The sequence below is a fragment of the Hyperoodon ampullatus genome (assembly GCF_949752795.1).
Source record: "Hyperoodon ampullatus genome assembly, chromosome: 3".
In the NCBI taxonomy this organism is placed as follows: Eukaryota; Metazoa; Chordata; class Mammalia; order Artiodactyla; family Ziphiidae; genus Hyperoodon; species Hyperoodon ampullatus.
Window position 1 is genome coordinate 92,602,716 of NC_136916.1, and position 21,644 is coordinate 92,624,359.

General features: G+C 37.0%; 1 protein-coding gene across 1 annotated transcript in view; it reads left to right on the top strand.

Moving 5' to 3' along the window:
• The window catches only part of SPG11 (SPG11 vesicle trafficking associated, spatacsin), a gene marked incomplete at both ends in the record, with an annotated part of 76,400 nt that overhangs the window by 21,847 nt on the left and 32,909 nt on the right, over window positions 1-21,644 (top strand). Inside the window, 13 exon segments of the mRNA XM_079700176.1 lie at window positions 740-811; window positions 1,101-1,228; window positions 1,548-1,734; window positions 2,462-2,673; window positions 6,329-6,532; window positions 8,299-8,405; window positions 10,234-10,379; window positions 11,555-11,716; window positions 14,281-14,347; window positions 18,506-18,671; window positions 19,835-20,103; window positions 20,293-20,401; window positions 21,338-21,497. Of these exon segments, the coding sequence (XP_079556302.1) occupies window positions 740-811; window positions 1,101-1,228; window positions 1,548-1,734; window positions 2,462-2,673; window positions 6,329-6,532; window positions 8,299-8,405; window positions 10,234-10,379; window positions 11,555-11,716; window positions 14,281-14,347; window positions 18,506-18,671; window positions 19,835-20,103; window positions 20,293-20,401; window positions 21,338-21,497 (1,989 nt within the window).

Genomic DNA, 21,644 nt, shown 5'->3' on the forward strand with positions numbered 1-21,644 from the left:
ACTTTTACTAGGAAATTATGACAGTAATACTGGGAAACATTCTTTGGTACTAAGAACTTTCTTGAAGAAATTTTTGATTGGAATTTCCATCATTTGTTCTCTGTTAGATTTGGTACTTTGGTTAGAAGGAGACAGTGTTTCTCATAAAAGGTTTCACACATGTCAGAGCATGCACAGGACCTCATTATTTGTTGGGGGACATTCTTTATTGTCTGTGTGACCTCTTATATCTCCATTTGAACTTTCCAATGGCTTTTACCTTTACTTTGTGTTCCATGGTTTTACTTCATTTGAGAAGGGAATGTCCTAGAGGTGGGGTTCCTGGACAAAGCTGAGATCTGGGCCTCATCTGCATGGTTGAGGTCTTGCCCATGGTAACTTTCTGGAAGTTCAGAGGAGTGAAACTATGTAAAGGTTGTTATTTACACAGACTTTTGTCTTCAAGTGAATCATCATAACAGATAGCTGTAATTTTGGTACTATGGTAGCCTGGCATTACCCTAAATTGTTCTATGTGCTGCCTTTCTTCTGGCAAACAAAGTGCCTTAAGGACTTTAGGGATAGGCAGTAAATATGCATGATAAATGTAGAAAATGAATATTTACAAGAGCTGAAAAGTTGTGGAATTCTAGCAAGGCATATGTCTATAATAGAGTACTTCTGTATTTAACATATATTTATGTTCAAAATAGCTCCATTACAAAATGCAAGTTTTCTTGATTTTCTGTGTTTACTTCAGGGCTTTAATGTAAAAGACCAGTTGCTCAAGATATGCTTCTATACAACTGATAAAAACATACGGGACTTTTTGGTAGGTAAAGGTGAGACTAAGTAGTTTACATTTTCTAGTAAATGTTGGTGAAACTTCAAAACGAATTATTTTAATATTCAACTAATACCCAATAAGTAAAAATATGACAACTCTTTTGTCTTTTTAAATGATCATTTTGCATTTGTGGTAAAGGAAAATTTGTGTGAATACATACATTGCCTCAAAAATTCAAAACACAATTCTTAAATGATATTTAATATCATGACATTTGTTTTGCAAATGTTCTTGATTTTTGTGAGGTCACTGCTTTAATTACTTTTTATTCAAGGTTGAAACTTTAAAAGAAAAAAATTATTTTTCTGAAAAAGAAAAAAGAACTATAGACTTCGTGCATCAAGTTGAGAAGTTTTATTCAGGACATTTCCAAGAAAATATGCAGATCCAGTCTTTTCCCAGGTAGTCTCATTAGCCCCCTTTTCATAACATGGGAAGAATATTGTAGACAAGACTTAGCTTATAACTGTTAGCATGGACTTTTTATGTGGAACTGAGCTTACATTCCTTATTAAGATAAAACTTGTATCATCTAGAAGGGACTTAGGGATTCCCTGTCATTTCAATATGTGCATAATCAAATATATATTTTTAAGATAATAAATACAAAATTAAGAGTATTGAATTTTGTTTTCCCCAAAAGAGTAGAACTTCTTGAGCAGAGAAAAAGGAATGATGCCTTTTCCTCCAAAATTAAAAAAATTTCATATTGCTCTTTTAGGTATTCAATAAAGGAACAAGATTTTTTCCAGCACAAGTCTGTTTTGGACTCATTCCTGAAATATGATCATAAAGATACAGATAAACTTAACAAGCAAGATCACAGAATTGTGTTAACTTGGGCTCAGTGGTGGAATCAACTAACACAAGAATCCATCCTTCTCCCCAGGATAAGTCCAGAAGGCAAGTGTGAAAGAGCCTAAAATCTGAACATAGTGAATGAGGATTAAATTAGGCATTGGTATTTGAATATTTTGGTGTGTCCTCATTTTAGAACTCCTTTTGGGGAAAAAATATATTCATTTACTTTAAAATGCAAGTCATTACATTGAGCCCTTTTTCTTGAGGTTTTTGTAAGGGATTTATAATGTGATAGTGAAAGAGAAAAGTTACGTGGTTCAGTGAATTGAGATTTCAAGGCTAAGAGTTCTCTTCCCAGCCTCAGAGTGACATTCTTTGATTTTCCAAATAGTTTTTGGTTTCTTCTTATTTAAACTGAGGATCTGTATCATACCAGGGCTCTGGGGAATAACTAACACTGGCAAACAGTGGTAATTCATAGGGTGTCAAATTCGTGTTTATTATTATAGCCAGAGTTTTTATTTATATTAAGGAAAAGAAAAGGGAAAAAGAGGGCTGAAAAGGTAAATGAAACACACAGAAAATTCCCAAGTTTCATTTAACCACTGTAGTAATGAGAAGAAACATTTAGCTCTTCCTCCAGCTGATATATCGATTATAAAATGAATGACACCACAAAAGAGGAAAATAGTAAAAGAAGCAGAGGGCCTGAATAATTCATCTGTTATATAGATATTTGTCCAGATCATCATATTTACTCAATTAGTGTTGAGCTTTGTGTCAGTAATCATCATTCATTGCTATTTTAAAATGTATTTTGTTCTTAATGTAGAATACAAATCATATTCTCCCGAAGCCCTCTGGAGATACCTCACAGCTCGCCATGATTGGTTCAGCATTATCTTGTGGATTGGAGAATTTCAGACCCGGAATAGTCATGCCTCACTTCAGCAGAACAAATGGCCCCCTCTGACTGTTGACGTTGTTGATCAGAATACTCGCTGCAACAACTACATGAGGAATGAAATTTTAGATACGCTGGCCAGGTACTGTAAACTATGGGGATGTGTAAAAGGAAGAACAATAAAATACAGTGGTGCAACTTTTCCTCTGAACTGCCATAAATCCAATACGACATTGTTTCATAATATTGATATTTTAAAATTGAAAGGGCATTATTGTATATTGAGGTTTTAAAATCACATGCATTTAACATTAGGTAGTGAATAGGCTCTCAAATTCTAGATGAAGATTCTCCCCAAAACACTGTATATGCTTTGGGGTAGAAATGGTAAGCTCTCCATGGGGGTACAAGGACCAAGTGACAAGAGCTTGAGATGAGGATACCTTAGTATCCTATAATGTTTCCCACTCTTCTCAGTACTATCACTGCACCCGTACGCCATGTATGGCCTTGAACTAAAGAGGACTGCTCAATTAAGAAAACAGTGAGGGAAAGTATCACTTGAAGTGATAACTGAAGACTTTAAACTTTTTTTAAAAAATTAATTAATTTATTTATTTGTTTATTTTTGGCTGCGTTGGGTCTTAGTTTCTGTGCGAGGGCTCTCTCTAGTTGCGGCAAGCGGGGGCCACTCTTCATTGCGGTGCGCGGGCCTCTCACTATCGCGGCTTCTCTTGTTGTGGAGTACAGGCTCCAGATGCGCAGGCTCAGTAGTTGTGGCTCACGGGCCCAGTTGCTCCGCGGCATGTGGGATCTTCCCAGACCAGGGCTCGAACCCATGTCCCCTGCATCGGCGGGCAGATTCTCAACCACTGCGCCACCAGGGAAGCCCAAGACTTTAAACTTTTAGTTCATTTCTAAAAATAATTGTTAGCTTGAACCATGTGAACTTGCCGTTTGTAGAGGTGAAAAATGGTTGAATATCAGCAATTTCATAGAGCTCAACCTATCTCCCTAAGCTGTCAAAATAATATGAGACTTAACATATTTGTTAATTTTTAAGTTTCTTAAAATTATTTCCCATGTATTCTTTTATATTTATACTTATTGGGGAAGTATAACTGTACTGTCCTACCCAACTTAAAGATGTGGAGAGGGAGATCTAAAGAAGTTAAGAGCTTTGCCTAATCCAGTTACTTACAGGCTTCAATCATTTTACCCCTGACTTTCTAGTCACTGTTCTTTTCATTGCACTAAATCCTTTTCTTCTTGTTTGCTGAAAGTAGACTTTTGTATAAATTGTATGCTTATCAAATATTTTGCTTAATACTTGATTGTTTATATAAAGATAATATATATGTGTTTTAACATGAATTATGACAATAATGAATTAGTGAGATCTACTATATTAACAGATTAAAGGGAAAAAATCATACCACCTGATAGATACAGAAAAGCATTTGATAAAATTCAACATCTATTTATAATAAAACCTATTAGCAAACTAGGAATAGCTGCAAACTTCCTTAACTTTAAAGAGGTGTTAACAAAAAATCTTCCAACTAATATTAAACTTAATGGTGAAACATCACAAGCATTCTCTTTAGATTTGGAACAAGACAAGCCTGCTATCAATTCTTCCCAAGTTGATCTTTAGATATAGTGCAATCTCAGTAAAAATCCCAGCAATGGATTTGACAAGCTGATTATAAATATTTATATGGAAATTCAGAGGGTCAAGAACAACCCTGAAAAAGAAGAACTTGCCTTACCAGATATTAAAACTTACTCTAAAGCTATAGCAATTAAGACAGAAGAGTGAGCATAAAAAACAGACTTTTTTAAAAAAAATTATTTTTATTTATTTATTTTTGGCTGCATTGGGTCTTCGTTGCTGCGCACGGGCTTTCTCTAGTTGCAGTGAGCAGGGGCTGCTCTTCGTTGCAGTGTGCGGGCTTCTCATTGCGGTGGCTTGTCTTGTTGCAGAGCACAGGCTCTAGGTGTGCGAGCTTCAGTAGTTGTGGCATGTGGGCTCAGTAGTTGTGGCTCATGGGCTCTAGAGTGCAGGCTCAGTAGTTGTGGTGCATGGGCTTAGTTGCTCCGTGGCATGTGGGATCTTCCCAGACCGGGGATCGAACCCGTGTCCCCTGCATTGGCAGGCAGATTCTTAACCACTGTGCCACTGGGGAAGCCCTGAAACAGACTTATATATGTATGCTCACCTTATATATGACAGAGGTGGCACTGCAGAACAGTCTTTTTGGAGGAAAGAATAGTCTTCAACAAATGGGGTTGGGATAACTAGATAACTATATGGGGGAAATGAAATTGGACCCTCTGCCTTATATCATGCATAAAATCAATTCCAGGTAGATTTTAAAACCTAAATGTAAAATGTAAAAATTATAATGCTTTTAGAAGGTAGGGAAGAATATCTTCATGACCTTGGGAGTAGGGTGTGCTTTCTAAAAGGCCTGACGGGGCAAAGGAAGACAACAGTTACTGAGACCAAGGGAGCTGCCTGGCAGGAGTTGTGTCTCTTAGTGGAGAATGTCAGCCAACCTGCTGTCACCTCACACAGAGAGCGCCAAGGTATCCCCATCCTCCCTTTTACTTTAATTCTTATCTCCCGATGGGAGTCTCCCATAGGAGACGAAACCAAAACAGAAACCTGAGGGCACAGGAGTCTTCTAGAGCAACCCATACAGGTGAGCCTCCAGGGACTCAGAGCAGGAGAGTAGAGCTTGGATCTGGAGGGGAAAGATACCAGCACACGTAGACATTTCACAAAAGAGGAAACACAAATGGCCAATAAACATATGAGAAGATGTTCTTCCTCATTTGTAATCATGGAAGTGGAAATTTATTTTACCAAAAATCTAGGAACAATGACCATCAAAGTTAGAGCAGATAAGTAAAATGTAGTATAATCATACAGTGGAACACTGTACAATAATGAAAACTAAAAAAACTATAGCCATGGGTATCAACATGGATAAATCACACAATGCTGAGTAGAAGAAACAAGACAACAATATATCTAAGATGTTCCCTTCTTACATAAAGTTTGAAATAGGCAAAACCAAACCTTATATTATTTGGGGCTACACACATGGGTGGTAAAACTATATGGGTGAATAAAAGTAAGGGAATAGTTATCATGAAAGTCAGGATAGTGGTTACCTCTGAGGGCAAAGCACATGTAAAGGGGGAGGAATACAGAAAGGACTTCTAGGTACAGTGTTCTGTAATCTGGGTGGTGGCTATGCAGTGCTTCTCTAAACTCCACATAATATGTTCTCTATACTCTTTTAATGGTATGTATGATGTATTTAACAGTAAACTTATAAAAAATATTTAAATGCAAATTTCTGTTCTTTAATGGTTTATTTAAATTATTCTGCTTTAATTTCTTAATGATTTTGTTTGGATATTTTGGTGAATTCCTCAATGTGTAAAGCATCTAGCTTCAAGAGTTAACCACTGTTGCCACACTGGGCTGTACAGTTTCAGTAAAAACAAAGTAATGGAGGTAGCTTAGTTTAGGTTTTTGAAATATTTAATATAACTCGAGACTGTCATTACTACATTAAAATACTACAGTGGTGCAGAAACCTTTATTGGAAACTAGCAAAATATGTGTGTCAGAACATATTTATGGGGTAAGAATTGGCAGTATTAATTTGTAAATACTTACTTTTAACTAGTTGAGACTACTTAACAATGGAAATGATTTGGTCTGCTCTGAATATAGCAACTTTTTAACTTGCCATCTTTTATTTAAACCTGCCCAATAGGAATGGAATTTTTCTTACATCTGAACTAGAAGACTTTGAACTCTTTCTCAAAAGACTGAACCGTATTGGGGGCGTGATGCAAGATACCCTCCCTGTTCAAAACTATAGGTCCAAAGATGGTTGGGATTTCCATTGTCACTTCATTCTCTATTGTTTGGAACACAGTCTGCAGTATCTTCTTTATGTCTTTCTTGACTATTACAAGTGAGTACTAAGAATTAACTTGTCCTTGAGCAGGCCTTCACGTTCCATCTTTCCGTACTACTTCTGAATGTAACTTTTAGGAAAATATTAAGCATTCTCATGAGGAATACTGATCTTTTTTTTTTTTGCGGTACGTGGGCCTCTCACTGTTGTGGCCTCTCCCGTTGCAGAGCACAGGCTCTGGACGCGCAGGCTCAGCAGCCATGCCTCACGGGCCCAGCCGCTCCGCTGCATGTGGGATCTTCCCAGACCGGGGCACAAACCCGCGTCCCCTGCATCGGCAGCAGACTCTCAACCACTGCGCCACCAGGGAAGCCCAATACTGATCTTTTTGTTTGTTTGTTTGTTTGTTTGTTTTGTTTTTTGCTGTACGTGGGCCTCTCACTGTTGTGGCCTCTCCTGTTGTGGAGCACAGGCTCCGGACGCGCAGGCCCAGTAGCCATAGCTCACGGGCCCAGCCGCTCCATGGCATGTGGGGTCTTCCCGGACCGGGGCACAAACCCGCGTCCCCTGCATCAGCAGGCGGACTCTCAACCACTGTGCCACCAGGGAAGCCCTGATCTTTTTGAAGTAGTTCCTCCCACTCTAACATTTGGTACATCTTTTAGTTCAATACTACATTCAGCTGAATGCTTATTATGTGTTTTTTAGTGATGTTAATTCTGTAACATCTCTGTTAACCTTTTAAATAACTAGAAATTAGAAAGAAATGCTTTACAAGTTTAAAAGAGGGAGGATTCTAAAGGTTAACTTGGACTTCTTTAATATTTTCATTACCAAGCAAATGTTAAAAACTTTGAATTCATCACCACTGCAAGGTATCTTAGAAATGCTCTAAAGTTTATATTTAGATAGACAGATATCAATATATATTGATGTCTAAGGTCAACCTGCAGAATCGTATCTGTGGCCAGTGTTAATTGCTATTGGTCAGTAATAATAAAAATAGTAGTCTCTAACATATGAGTGCTTACAGTGTTCTTGACACTAGGCTTAGTACTTTACATGCATTATCTCATTTAATCTTCAGAAAACCCTGTGAGGTGGTTACTTACTCCTCCATTTCACAGATGAGGAAACTGAAGCTTTGAGAGAGACTAAGTGCCCTATTTAAGGTGTACAGCTAGTAATTGGTAAAGCTAGATTTAATTATACTTATGTTTGATTCCAGAACCCACATTCATGTGCTAAGGAGAACATTTTTATTTTATTTTGTGTAGTAAAGACTAGGAAGTCAAGCAAAGGGTATATTTCTTGTTCATATCATTAAGACTTACTTGAACACAGAAATGTTTTCCTCAAAGCTACTGGCAAGTGAAAGTTTAAAAGCTGTATTTTTAGAGGACCTGTTATGAGCCTTAACTGCTTAGTCCCAGCTTCTCTTGTAGTTATGTAAAGGTTTTCAAAAACCTCTTAAGTTTGAAAAAGCTAAAGAGCTTTTGTTGTTAAAAAAAAAAAAGCCAATACAGCGTATCTTCAAGTGCAAAGATATCTGGTAATCTTATACAGAGTTGGTAAAATTGCATCACAATAGGAAATACGTTTTAAGTGATATTATGCCTGTCTCTAAAATTCTCTATTTCCAGATCATAAGGCATATGTAAAACACAACACAAGACTGGGATTATATTGTGTTATATTTACTTTTTAATTACAAAGTTCTTTTTTTTTATGCTAGTTATCACCTGAGCAAACATGGTTGTAATTGTCTGTCTTATCCTCTATGTTAATCAGATAGTTTTTTTGTTTGTTTGTTTTATATACAGACTTAGTCCTCCAAATTGTCCCTTCTTGGAAAAAAAAGAATTACATGAAGCTCACCCTTGGTTTGAATTTTTAGTTCAGTGTCGACAAGTTTCCAGTAATTTAACAGGTATGGGTGTATTGTGTTAAATAACAAAACTTGCTTTGGATAAATAACTGGTCTGTTGAATGGAATTTAAATTGCGAACTCTTTGAATAAACTGTCTAGCTGTAGACAAATATTTGACCATAATCTAGACTCAAGCTTTATTTAAAAAGCAAAAGACCAAAAATGTTAGCCTCTTGATAGTGAAGAAAACCAGACTCGGAGCAGATAGCATGTGTAGTTATGTTGGATATCTCTTATCCTACCAGTTCATCACAGGTTCCTGCTCTTTGGTAGACTGAGACCCTGTTTCCATGAGGAGGTGATCTGTCTTCCAAATGGCTGCCCTGAATCTTTCAGTAAGGAACTCCAATTGGAGTGAAAATAAATCCATAGTATATGTGGGATTGTTGTGTCTTCTCTAGTGGAGCCAATGATGGAGAGCCTTGCTCTGGTTATAATCAGGTAGAAAAACCCTGTGACCCCTGAGGGCTTAGTGGGTGTTATTCTAGAGGTTCAGGAAAGGGGACAGGCCAAGCCACAACATAGGCACAGGCCAAGCCACAACATAGGCAAGGAATGTCAACAGCCAATCTTTCACTTTTATGTAATGCCTGGTTTCTTTCCTAATGAATAATTTTTTTCATAATGTGGGTTGAGGTTTTTTTGGTTTTGTTTTATTTTTCTGGAGATCATAAAGTAACATGTTTCATTGTTAAAAAATAATAATAAAAAAAGGAAGCCACAGACAACTGTCAAGATAACACCTCAATAGGTAGATAGCTTAAGTGAACAGGAAGATAACTATCCATAGGGAACTCTTGATATATTTTAATATATTTTGTTCTGGTTATTTTCTCTATACTTTTTTTAAACCTAGTCAATATTGTTTTTCATTCATCCAACAAATATTTATTTATCCCCTACCTTGTGACAGTGTGTAAGTGCTAGGGATATAACCAGAAACATCTATGTATTTGTATATTGTGTTTTTTCATATAGTAATTATAACATAAGAATTTTCCTATGTTCTTAGAGACAATGACCATTTTATGTCTACATAATATTTCATTGTATAGAAATACTCTTATTTAATTTACTATGCTCTCATTTTTTGACATTAAGGCTGTTTTCAATTTTTCCTATTATAAATAATAATCTGGAGTATATTTGAACATAAAATTTTTGTGCTTGTTTCAGATTATTTCCTTAGTACAGATAGGTTCCTGGATATAAAATTCCTGGGTCTGGGGTTATATGCATTTTGAAGGCTCTTGATATAAGGCTAGATTGCTTTCCAGGAGGGTTACACCATTCTTTTCTGTAAGTCCCAGCTTCTATGCACACTGACCAGCTCTGTGCTTGAGGATGAATATTTTTAAAAATCATTGCTGATTTGATAGGTGATATATGGCATCTAATTACTATTTTAATTTGCATTTCTTTATTGCTAATGATTTATATATTTTTATGTGTCAGACATTTATATTTCCTTGTTTGTAAAATGGTTATTTCTTTTGTCCATTTATCTTTTACAGTCAGTATTTTGGGCTTTTGTATTGATACGAGCTCTTTGTTGAAGGCATTAATTGTTAGGTTGTCATCTGTTATTGATTTTTCCCCTTGTTCATTACTACCTTTCAATTTTCTTTGTTTGAATGGAAGTTTTTATTTTTATGTGGACAAATCTTTCTTTTTTTCCCTTTGTGACGTTTTCCCATTGCTCTTAAACTTAGAAAATCCTTCTTACTGTGGATAGAGTTAAAAATTAATTTTCTTTCTCAGAATTATGTAATCCTTAGTTTAGTATTTCTCTCTCTCAAGGAGAAAAATGTACTCTCTTATTTTTCAGATCCCAAACTGATCTTCCAGGCTAGCCTTGCAAATGCTCAGATACTGATTCCCAGCAACCAGGCCAGTGTAAGCAGTATGCTATTAGAAGGACATACCCTCCTGGCCCTTGCTACCACAATGTATGCCCCTGGGGGCGTCAGCCAGGTATGGACAGCACTTTGACCTGTTATGGCAAAATAGGACTGATTTTAAATTTAGAAGAAATATTGGTGGATTTTCTAGGTCTCAGTTGATATTAAAATATAACCACTTACAAGTATTTCATTAGATTAAAGAGCATAAAACAAGGGTGAATTTTTAAACTTTATATCATATCCTCTTAAGTTGAAAGGAGACTGCTATAGTCAGCCCTCCATATTCGGGGTTCTGCATCCACAGATATGGAGGGCTGACTGTACTACAGCATTTTATATGAGGGACTTGAACATCCTCGGATTTTGGCATCTGTGGGGGTCTTGGAACCAATCCCCTGTGGATACCAAGGGGCGACTGAATGTTGTATAGCGATTTTTTTCCCGTTTATTTGTTCTCTAATACTCCAGGTTTGTTTTCAGGATAGAATCAAGATCTAATTGCTCCTTGGAGTAAGTATACTTTAAATCTGTGACTTGGGAATTATTCTCTGTTATTTGACCTCTTTGGGAGTTAAAAAGGAAATCATAATTTTTAGCTACCCTTAAAAACTCTTTTGAGTAATCCAGTGAAAAGTTGCCTGTCTCTGCTTTTTTGAAAGTATAGTGTGGCTGGTTAGAGGGAACTTAAGAATTCTGTTAAACATCTAATCTGCAACAGTTTGTTACTGATGCTAGCTTAATTTAATACCACCTCTTTTAGATTGTTGCAGTATACCTTAACTTCATGGTTATTTATTCTTCCTGTTTTTGATCACCTGTCAGAAATCAGTCAGAATAACTTGAGACCTGAGAGGAAAGGACCTAAGAGTCATCTAGTCTAGTAGGTTTTTTCTTGTAAAATATTTACTATTTAATATCTGAAATTTTAAAATATTGTAGTAGAGCCTTTTTTCAAACAGCTTTTCCTTATGCAGTTTGAAAACCACTGATCTAGCTGAACTTTGTAATTCTGTAGATGGGGAAACTGAAGCCTGCCTGATATTAAATATCTAGACCAAGGTCATACAGCTAGTTTGTCTTAGAAGCAGGACTAGAACTATTGGCTACTGAATCCTTGTCCAGTGCTGTTTTCACTACCACCTATTATATCAAGCTAATCTTGTTTCACAGGCTACTTATGAAAAAAGGACTTAACTTTGGAGAAGAGAAAAACATTATTCTATACCATATTATCTTTTTATTTAGGTTGTTCAGAATGAAGAAAATGAGAACTGTGTGAAGAAAGTAGATCCCCAGCTACTGAAGATGGCATTAACTCCTTACCCCAAGCTTAAAACTGCTCTCTTCCCACAGTACACTGCCCCTAGTGTCCTGCCACCAGATATTACACTCTACCACCTGATGCAGGTACAGTATTTAGGAGTATCAGTCAGCGTTCAGCCAGGAAAACAGGAACCACTCTGGGTCTTCCAAATGGAGGACATTTAATATAGGGAATTACTTACACAGAATGATAGCAAAATGGAGAAACCAAATGTGTGATGATGAGACAACCCAAAAATTAACAAAGAAGGAAGCAGTCAACACCCCCTAAGGCTGCAAGAAAGTGGTGTTGTCTGAACCCAACAGCTGGAGCCTCTCTGGGAGCTAAAATCACAACCGGGCTACCTACTGGGAGCTGGGACAAGAGGGTAGGGCTGGAACCATGCAGGAGATGCCCTAGAAAACAAAGAAGGGGAAAATATCTTGGTTTCTCCCCTCTTGCCACCTTTAATCTCCCATGTTTTCTCTCATGACTAAACCTGTCTGGTAGCCAGAAGGCAAATGAGTTTGGGAAATGCACTTCTCTGCAATTCAGGGCAGAACATGGGAAAGGTAGAAATGGATCTGAGAGCAGACAGATAGTTGGCCAGCATACTTGTCTGCTACTTTCATTGAAAGCTGCTTCATTCTACCACTGATAATTTCTGTCTCTTCTCAGCGAACAGGGCTGTTTATTTAAGTCACCTTTAGGACAAAGACCTCTTTAAGAATGTGAGAGACTTCCCTGGTGGTCCAGTGGTTAAGAATCCGCCTTCCAATGCAGGAGATGCGGGTTTGATCCCTGGTCAGGGAACTAAGATCCCACATGCCGCACGGTCAGCTAAGCCTGCGTCACGCAACTACAGAGCCCGTGCGCCTCAAGTAGAGAGAAGCCCCAACTAGAGAGCCCACGTGCCCAACCAAGACCTGATGCTGCCAAAAACAATAAATTAAAAAAAAAATGTGAGAGAGCTATGAACCCTCTATCCAGAAAAGTTGCACATAATTTTGCTTCTATTTCAGAGGAATTCACAGATTCCCTGAAACCTATCCAGGGATCCTCAATTAAGGACACCTTCTTTTGCTCATTTCTCATCTCAAAAGGCTTTTGCTTTTTTTCCTGGGTACAAATATTCCTACAGTGTCTTCAGTTCAATCTAAACTCTATAATCCTATGAAGGTACAAAACCTCTCTTACTCTAATGTGAAATTTTATAGGGTACAGACTGGTGCTACTTAAAAATGTGGTCCCCAGGCAGGTGCCAGTCCATGAACTGCTTGTTGCTGGTATGTGTCAGCAGGGTTGGGTTTTTTTTTTTTTTTTGGTTTGTTTGTTTGTTTTGTTTTTATGTAGCAAGACTTTCTCAAAGAAGGAAGCAGTAAGCTAGATTTATATTTATCACAAGCTTCTTATCTCATTGCAGATCAGCACTTTGAGTAACATTGGTATATAAACTAGATATAAGTAGATTATATAAAAACATAGTTTTACTACCTAAAGTGGATTCAATCAGCCTAAAACATAAGAGGTTTCAGGTTGTTCTTTGTTCTGTTTTCAGGTTGACTGATGCAATTATTTAGTCCTGTTATTTTAGGAAGAGTATTCCTTCCTTAATAGACCACAAGATTCTTCTCCCTTAATTTAAAATTAGGGCTTCCCTGGTGGCGCAGTGGTTGAGAGTCCGCCTGCCGATGCAGGGGATACGGGTTCGTGCCCCGGTCTGGGAAGATCCCACATGCCGCGGAGCGGCTGGGCCCGTGAGCCATGGCCGCTGGGCCTGCGCGTCCGGAGCCTGTGCTCTGCAGCGGGAGTGGCCACAACAGTGAGAGGCCCGCGTACTGCAAAAAATAAAAAAATAAAAAAAAAAAAATAATAATAAAATTAAAGCTGCTTTGGAATTCCATGGCAGTCCAGTGGTTAGGACTTGGCACTTTCACTGCCATGGCCCAGGTTCAATCCCTGGTCTGGGAACTAAGAATTAATAAGTCAATACATACATACATACATACATGCATACATAAATACATAAATAAAGTTAAAGCTGCTCTTTTCTTAGCCATCCAGATCTTGGCCTAAGAGTTCTCTTGTCTCATATCCCTCCCACCATCTATTTACTGTCTTTGCTAAACCTTTGGCCTACAGATTTCAAAACACCCAGCGCTCCTTGCTCTCAAACCTTTTCTGACTGACCTGATCTTAGTTGGCTGTTTTTTCTTTGCTGTTGTTATTGATGGTTTGGTCATCACATTCCTTTAACCCTTGATCTAGTTGTCTCACTCTTTCCTGACCTGCCTCAGCACACCTTGTTGTATTTACGTGGTAACATTTTCTAGCCTCTTAGTCCTCTTGCCTTTTGATTCCAAAGGACTTGTAAAGCCATTTTTACATTATAATTGATGCTGGTTCTACCAAAAGAGAGTATACTTTGCAGACATAGTTTGAAGTGCGTAGAGTCTTCAAAAGGAACATAGCCAGTTCTATTTTTATTAATGTAGAAAAATGTCTCATATGCTTGTGTTCAAAGAATTTATGTCTAGAAAGATAAAAGTTTTTAATTGCCCTGAAGAAGGGAAGCAGACTGCCTGTGAAGCTCTTTCATATGATTTTGTTTACTTCACTTTAGAATCAATTAACTTTTAACTCTGATTTGACTTTTCCCCTTTTTCAGTCATTATTGCCCTTTGATCCTAGCAGATTGTTTGGCTGGCAGTCTGCCAACACACTGACTATAGGAGGTAAGTCATTATGGATTCTTCTTGCTTTAGAAGCATTTCAGCAGTGTTGACAGAAGTTCATTTATGTAAAGCCAACCTAGTTTCCCCCCTGCTTTCTATTTTAAAAATAAAGGCACATTCCACTGGAAAACATTTTCTTTTTTTTTAATTGAAATATCGTTGATTTACAGTATTATGTTAGTTTCAGGTGTACAGCACAGTGATTCAGTTGTATATATATTCTTTCTCTGATTCTTTTCCCTTATAGGTTATTACAAAATATTGAATATAGTGCCCTGTGCTATACAGTAGGTCATTGTTGGTTATCCGTTTTATATATAATAGTGTGTATATTGTTAATCCCAACCTCCTAACTTATCCCTCCCCACCCTTTCCCCTTTGATAACCATAAGTTTGTTTTCTGTGTCTGTGAGTCTCTTTCTGTCTTGTAAATAAGTTCATTTGTATCATTTGTTTAGATTCCACATATAAGCTATATCATATGATATTTGTCTTTGTCTGACTTATTTCACTTAGTATGATAATCTCTAGGTCCATCCCTGTTGCTGCAGATGGCATTATTTCATTCTTTTTTATGGCTCAATATATATATATATATATCACATTTTCTTTATTCATTTATCTGCTGATGGACATCTAGGTTGCTTCCATGTCTTGGCTATTGTAAATAGTGATGCAGTGAACTTTGGGGTGCTTGTATCTTTTCTGATTATAGTTTTCTCCGGATATATGCCCAGGAGTGGGATTGCTGGATCTTTTTTTTTTCCCCACTTATATTTATCCTTTATTCTCATAAATAATATCAAGACACTCTCTATGTTGAATCAGCTATGGAGAATATTAAAAAACAAACACAAAGCTCTCACTGGATGTATGATGCCCTTCCTTAGATTGGCTTTTACATTCTGAAACATATATAGAAGAGTGTATATAATGTAAATGTATGGTAAAAATAATAAAATGAACAGCAGTATACCCTCCACCCGGCCCTTTTTTTTTTTTTTTTTAAATTTGTGGTATAGTTGATTTACAATGTTGTGTTAGTTTTGGGTGTACAGCAAAGTAAATCTATTATACATATACATATATCCACTCTTTCTTAGATTATTTTCCCACATAGGCCATTACAGAGTATTGAGTGGAGTTCCCTGTGCTATACAGTAGGTCCTTATTAGTTATCTGTTTTATATACAGTAGTGAGTGTATGTCAATCCCAATCTTACGATTTATCCCTCCCCCCCTCCCCTGCCAGTTACCCCCTGGTAACCATAAGTTTGTTTTCTACATCTGTAACTCTATTTCTGTTTTGTAGATGAGTTCATTTATACCCTTTTTTTAAGATTCTACATTTAAGCAATATCATATGATATTTGTCTTTCTCTGTCTGACTTACTTCACTCAGTATGACAATCTCTGGGTCCATCCATGTTACTGCAAATGGCATTATTTCATTCTTTTTTATGGCTGAGTAATATTCCATTATATATATATGTACCACATCTTTTTTATCCAGTCCTCTGTTGATGGACATTTAGGTTGCTTCCATGTCCTGGCTATTGTAAATAGTGCTGCAGTGACCATTGGGGGTGCATGTATCTTTTCGAATTATGGCTTTCTCTGGATATATGCCCAGGAGTGGGATTGCTGGATCATATGGTAGCTCTATTTTTAGTTTTTTAAGGAACCTCCATACTGTTTTCCATAGTGGCTGTACTAATTTACATTCTCCCCAACAGTGTAGAAGGGTTCCTTTTTCTCCACACCCTCTCCAGCATTTATTATTTTTAGACTTTTTATGATGGCCATTCTGACCATAGTAAGGTGATACCTCATGGTAGTTTTGATGGAAAACATTTTCTAGGAAGCTGAATTGAAAACATACTGTGAGTTAAAAGTCATTGTATGAGGTCACTAGTGCTTTACTTGCTGGGGAATGTAATATAGACCTTCTGCTTAAATTTCTCCCTTTCCAAAAATCCTTGTTCACTTGCACTATAGTATTATAAAGGTTAAGAGCATAGGTGTTGGCATTAGACAAAACCTGGCTCTACCATGTAATAGCTGTATGACCTTGGGCAACTGATTTAACTTCTCTTCAGTTTTCTATAAAATAAAGTAAGTGACAGTGTCCACCTCACATGTTACATGAGAATGAAAGGAGACAAGGCATTTAAAAAGCTCTTGCAGTTCCTGACACATGGTAAGCACCAGATGCGCACACACTGCCATCCTCTCTAGACCATAAAACTTCCCCTGATTTTTTTTTGTGCTGTTCTTAAACTCTGCTTTTTCTATTTCTTTTTTACTTATTCATTTTGAATTAGCCTTTAATGTCATATTACCTGTGGTGCCTCTGCCTATATTACTCTAAAGGAGGCTTCAAATTAGTACTTTTCACATAATATATACCTTGTAATATATACCCTGTAAATATTTATTGACTTATGTAAAAGTGCATTTTCTAATGTGTCAGTTTTATAAGTTCAAATTTCAATATATTGAATTTACCTAGTGCCTAGTGCAGTGCCGGGCCTATAATAGATATTCAATCGATATTTGTTCAGTGCAGGATAAAGTAGTGCTTATTGCAATTTCAAGTGAAAATACTCATTCTAATCTCAGTGAGGTTACTGGAGAGTAGACAGAATCCCCTGTACTGTTCTAATGGCTCCAACTCCATCAGTTAGCCAGAGTCCTGAGGCCCTGGTGGAGATGCAGCACTCTCCTGGGTACACAGAGGAAGTTGAAGGCATGTTCCCTGCCTGATTTTTAGACGTTTAAAACATATTTGAGGAAATAAAGCACAAATTAAATGAAACAATTATCATGAAGACATAATATGGATTTTTAAAATTGGAGAGTTGTATTTAATTAGAATGTTGACTTCTTTTATCATATGGTTTTACCACTGAAAGTAGCCACAAGGCAACTGCGTGGTGATTTGGCTTCAGCAGGCCAGAGAAAAATTTCTCTTCAGGTAGAATTTTCTCTTATACAAAATCTCCATACTAGCCACCAAACCACTAAAAAATCAGGGTCTTATTTGAATAAAAACTCAAGTTTGTTCATTCAGCTTTATATGAACTCAGCAAATATTGAATGAATGAATGGTTTTATATGTAATTATAAGTTACCAGAGTCACTCTGATCTTACAAAGAATACGGATAAGGTGTGTGACAGTTTTTTAATCTCAAAGGAGGTATACTTTTAAGTAATAGCTTTGTAAGATGACAGACTCCTCTAAAGTCTTCAAGTCCTGTTTTTTTAATAAGAGCTAAGTCACGATATAAAAAGCCCTTGGAATTCCATGGGAGGGATACAACTTTATTTCAGAAATAAGCTTTGAACTTTGAAAATAAGAGCAGATGCACTGTTAACAGTTCAAAATGTTGTTTTGTCTCATTTTTTTAATAGGTAGTAAGCAGTTAAGAAGCAGTTAACTGCTCCTATCAAGCCCTAACTTTATTTCATACCAACTTTTCACATCCAAATATCTTTTGACTTCGTATTTTTCTAAAAAGATAAAAAAAATTTTTTTCTGCTTTTTTCGTGGGCACAGAGGAACTTTGAACTACTCTGCTGGTCTTGGAAAGTTGGTATCATGATGTAGATAATAAGGTGCTCTATGAATGCAAAGTCAGAAATTACAGGTAGTGATAAGAAAAGTTTATTAGGAGGGTATTAATATGGAGAAAAGGATGTTCTTCTCAAAGTATTTGTTGGAGAAAGGTACAGTGAGTTGGCCTTGGCGAATAGAGGATTCATGTAAATATGAGCTGCATGAATGAATTAAAACGCTACACTTGCAAATCATTAGCAGAGATTTTGTAGTTAAAGGGTTATTGCCACTGTGAACTTAATGGATCATCAGATACAAAATTAAAGCATCTAAAATAACAAGTTCAGTAGGGGAAAAGCATACTTTATAAGTTTTTATGCAGCTTCTCAGGTACACATTTTTGTATAAAATGAGGGCTACCTCCACACATTAAAATAAAATTATTACATCTTGGTGGTTCAAAGTGATACACAGTGGTACAAAATGATTATAGCAACCAGTTTTCTTTTACCATTGCAGAGTAAAGTTTTCCACATGCAGATCTCAAATTAATCATGGTGAGGTGCAGAGGATTAATACTGCTTCACTTTCCCCCCAGATGCAGCGAGTCAGCTCCCACATTTCTCTAGCCCTGACCTGGTTAATAAATATGCTATAGTAGAACATCTGAATTTTGCTTATTATTTATATCATGGACGACCGTCGTTTGCGTTTGGTACTTTTCTGGTTCAGGAATTAACGAAGAGCAAGACCCCCAAGCAGCTGTGAGTATTTAAAACATAATTTGTACTCTTAATAAAAGGCATATCTGTGTACTTTTACACATGCATATAAATGCATATAAAAAACCTATTGGAAACATGCCACAGTTAGTAATTATATTTGACTGGGGAATTATGTATATATGTATTTTTTCATTTGTGCTTTTCTGTATATCCCAGGTTTTTGGCATTTAGCTTGTCTTACTTTTGTGTTTTTTGTTTGTTTGTATTTTGGCCCGCGCCACGCAGCTTGCGGGATCTTAGTTCCCCCACCAGGGATTGAACGCATGCCCCCTGCGGTGGAAGCATGGAGTCCTAACCACTGGACCGCCAGGGAATTCCCTTACTTCTGTTAATAGGAAAAAAGATTAAAATATATTTTAAATAAGATAATAAATATATCTGAAAACAATGTCTTTAAATAATGATCCAGGAGCTTGCCAAATGTTAGCAATTATTATAAAGAGGGAATTCTATAGTGAGATGTGAATTCTGTATTTAAGATCTTGGTCTTTTATAATTCACTTTTATAAAGCACAGAATTGGGAGGAGTTTTTGATATAATCAGCAGCTAAATACAGATTTATTTTATTTATTGTTTTATAGTTAACAAAATAATGCATCTTTATGTTAAAATATTTAAGTAGGTCAGAAGGGTGAAAAATGAAAGAAGAAAGTCCCTCATTCTCTCATCTTCATTCTACATGGTATATAAACATGGTTAATTTCTTGTGCATCTTTCCTGGAAATTTTTCTAGTCATGTAAAAGTACATATGTGAGTCGTTTAAAATGTATGTGCTTTATGATGTCAAATTTTAGGTGGCATTAATTTTCTTGGCAGTTTGTGTACATACTCACAATAAGATCATAAGGTGGCAGTCTTTCATAAGTTCTATTCCATGTTCCCTGAATAAAGTTGGAAGCAAAAATAATTTGGACTATGAGTAGGCATTTTAGGAGAAGGTAAAATATAAGGGGATAGGGGGCTATGGAGCCAGAAGGCGACTAAAATCTACCAAGAACCTAAATGAAAAAGGGAAGGGGGAGGAAGTCAAAAATCGCATGCATCTGATGCTCCAAGTATCATTGATGTAATTCAATCTGCTTTTCCTGGTGAGAAAAAATTTTCACGTGCTCATGTGATTTTGATTCCTTTCTTTTTCAGGATCCAGCAAGTAGGCAATGAAGCCTATGTTTTAGGGCTCTCCTCCTTCCACATACCTTCAATAGGAGCTGCCTGTGTTTGTTTCTTAGAACTGCTTGGCCTCGACAGCCTCAAGCTCAGAGTTGACATGAAAGTGGCCAATATAATTTTGAGCTACACGTGTAGAAATGAAGATGCTCAGTACAACTTTATCAGAGAGTCTCTAGGTACAGCACGTTTATGTCATTTGTTGAGAGGACAAGGGACTAATAGGTCTAAGGCATTGAATTGTGAGTGGTTGGGGAAGAAACAGTTATCTTCTGTTTCATCCTTTTTCTGCAGAATTTTTGCACTTTATGTCACTTTATTGGGCCCTTTAATGGGTTTCTGAAATGTCTCTGGGCCACACTCTTCAAACAGAACTGCCCAGTTCCCGACCTTTTCTCTTGACCATATTTTGTTGTTTATATTTCTTATAGCTGAAAAACTATCTAAACTGGCTATGGGTGAAAAGTCAACCATAGAAGAATTGCTTGTTCTCTTAGAAGAAGGTATATGGGACAGCATTCAACAGCAGGAAATAAAGAGGTTTGTGAGTTGCGATCCCAGCCTCTTTTCTCGCAAGCTTTATTGTTCCAATCTGTGTTTGCCTAGTCTTTCTTCCAACACATGTTTTCACCAGACCTTATCTTCTTACTAGACCTTATTATCTTCTTACTCGTCGAGCACAAAACAGATTTCAATTGCATCTTGCCATCAGTAAAAGAAGGGTGAAGATAATGATTCCCTCTTTACAGGTAGAGTTTCCAAGAGGTGGAGAAGAGCTTTGTCTCCTCTACTGTGCTGCTGGTCTGAGAAGTCTCTTAAGTGTCACATGTTGAAATCATTTCAGAAAGAGTGGGATAGATCTCACAAAATTTGACTCTAAGTGATGTCCTTGAGTTTTTTCTTGCTAATATATGTGAGTTGATAATGGAAGGTGAGGTGACCGTCTGTCCACAAAAGCCCCTCTCCTTATACATTTATGTCATCTTTCCTTTGTGCTGTTCTCCACTGGGGCTGACCCGCTACCCTGACCCTGGGAATGCACCATTCTCATGTACCTCCTGTCACTGACTGTTCTCAGCAGTTTCCTTCTCAGCAGGTACCCTCCCCTTAGCAAGAAAGCCCAGGCACCTGTCAGGGCTCTGATACTCTAAAGTGAATCATGCAAGAGAATTAAGCACTCAGACAATTTCTTGAGTGACTATTTTTCTCAATTCTCCTAAAGATGGTGCATAGCTGGTTTGATTGATACTTGGTTGATAAAAAAGAGGAATGAATTTTGCCAGTATGCTAAGAAAGTTATTGTACATTATGGGTGAAAGAGTCCTTTTTTTTCCAAAGCAGTCTAATAAGTATTTGGTATTTGTTGAAAGGCTTTTTAGAGAATATACTGTAGTTTATTTTTTACTAAGTTTCCAGTTTAAAGCTACATTTAACAAGTTTTTTCCTCTTACCCCCCACCCCCACTCCCAATTATAGGTTATCCAGTGAATCCAGCAGCCAGTGGGCATTAGTGGTACAATTCTGCAGGCTCCACAATCTGAAACTGAGCACATCTTACCTTAGAGAATGTGCCAAAGCAAATGATTGGTTACAGTTTATTATTCACAGCCAACTCCATAATTACCACCCAGAGGAGGTAAGCCACCGATTGTTGCCAGTTATTCAAGAAGAGAAATTGGAACACTTCTCAGAAGACAGTGTTCTTTCTGTTGTATATACATAGGCTTTTGTTTGCTATGATACTATTATTTTTACTAAGATTTCAGTGGGTTGGCTTCAGAGG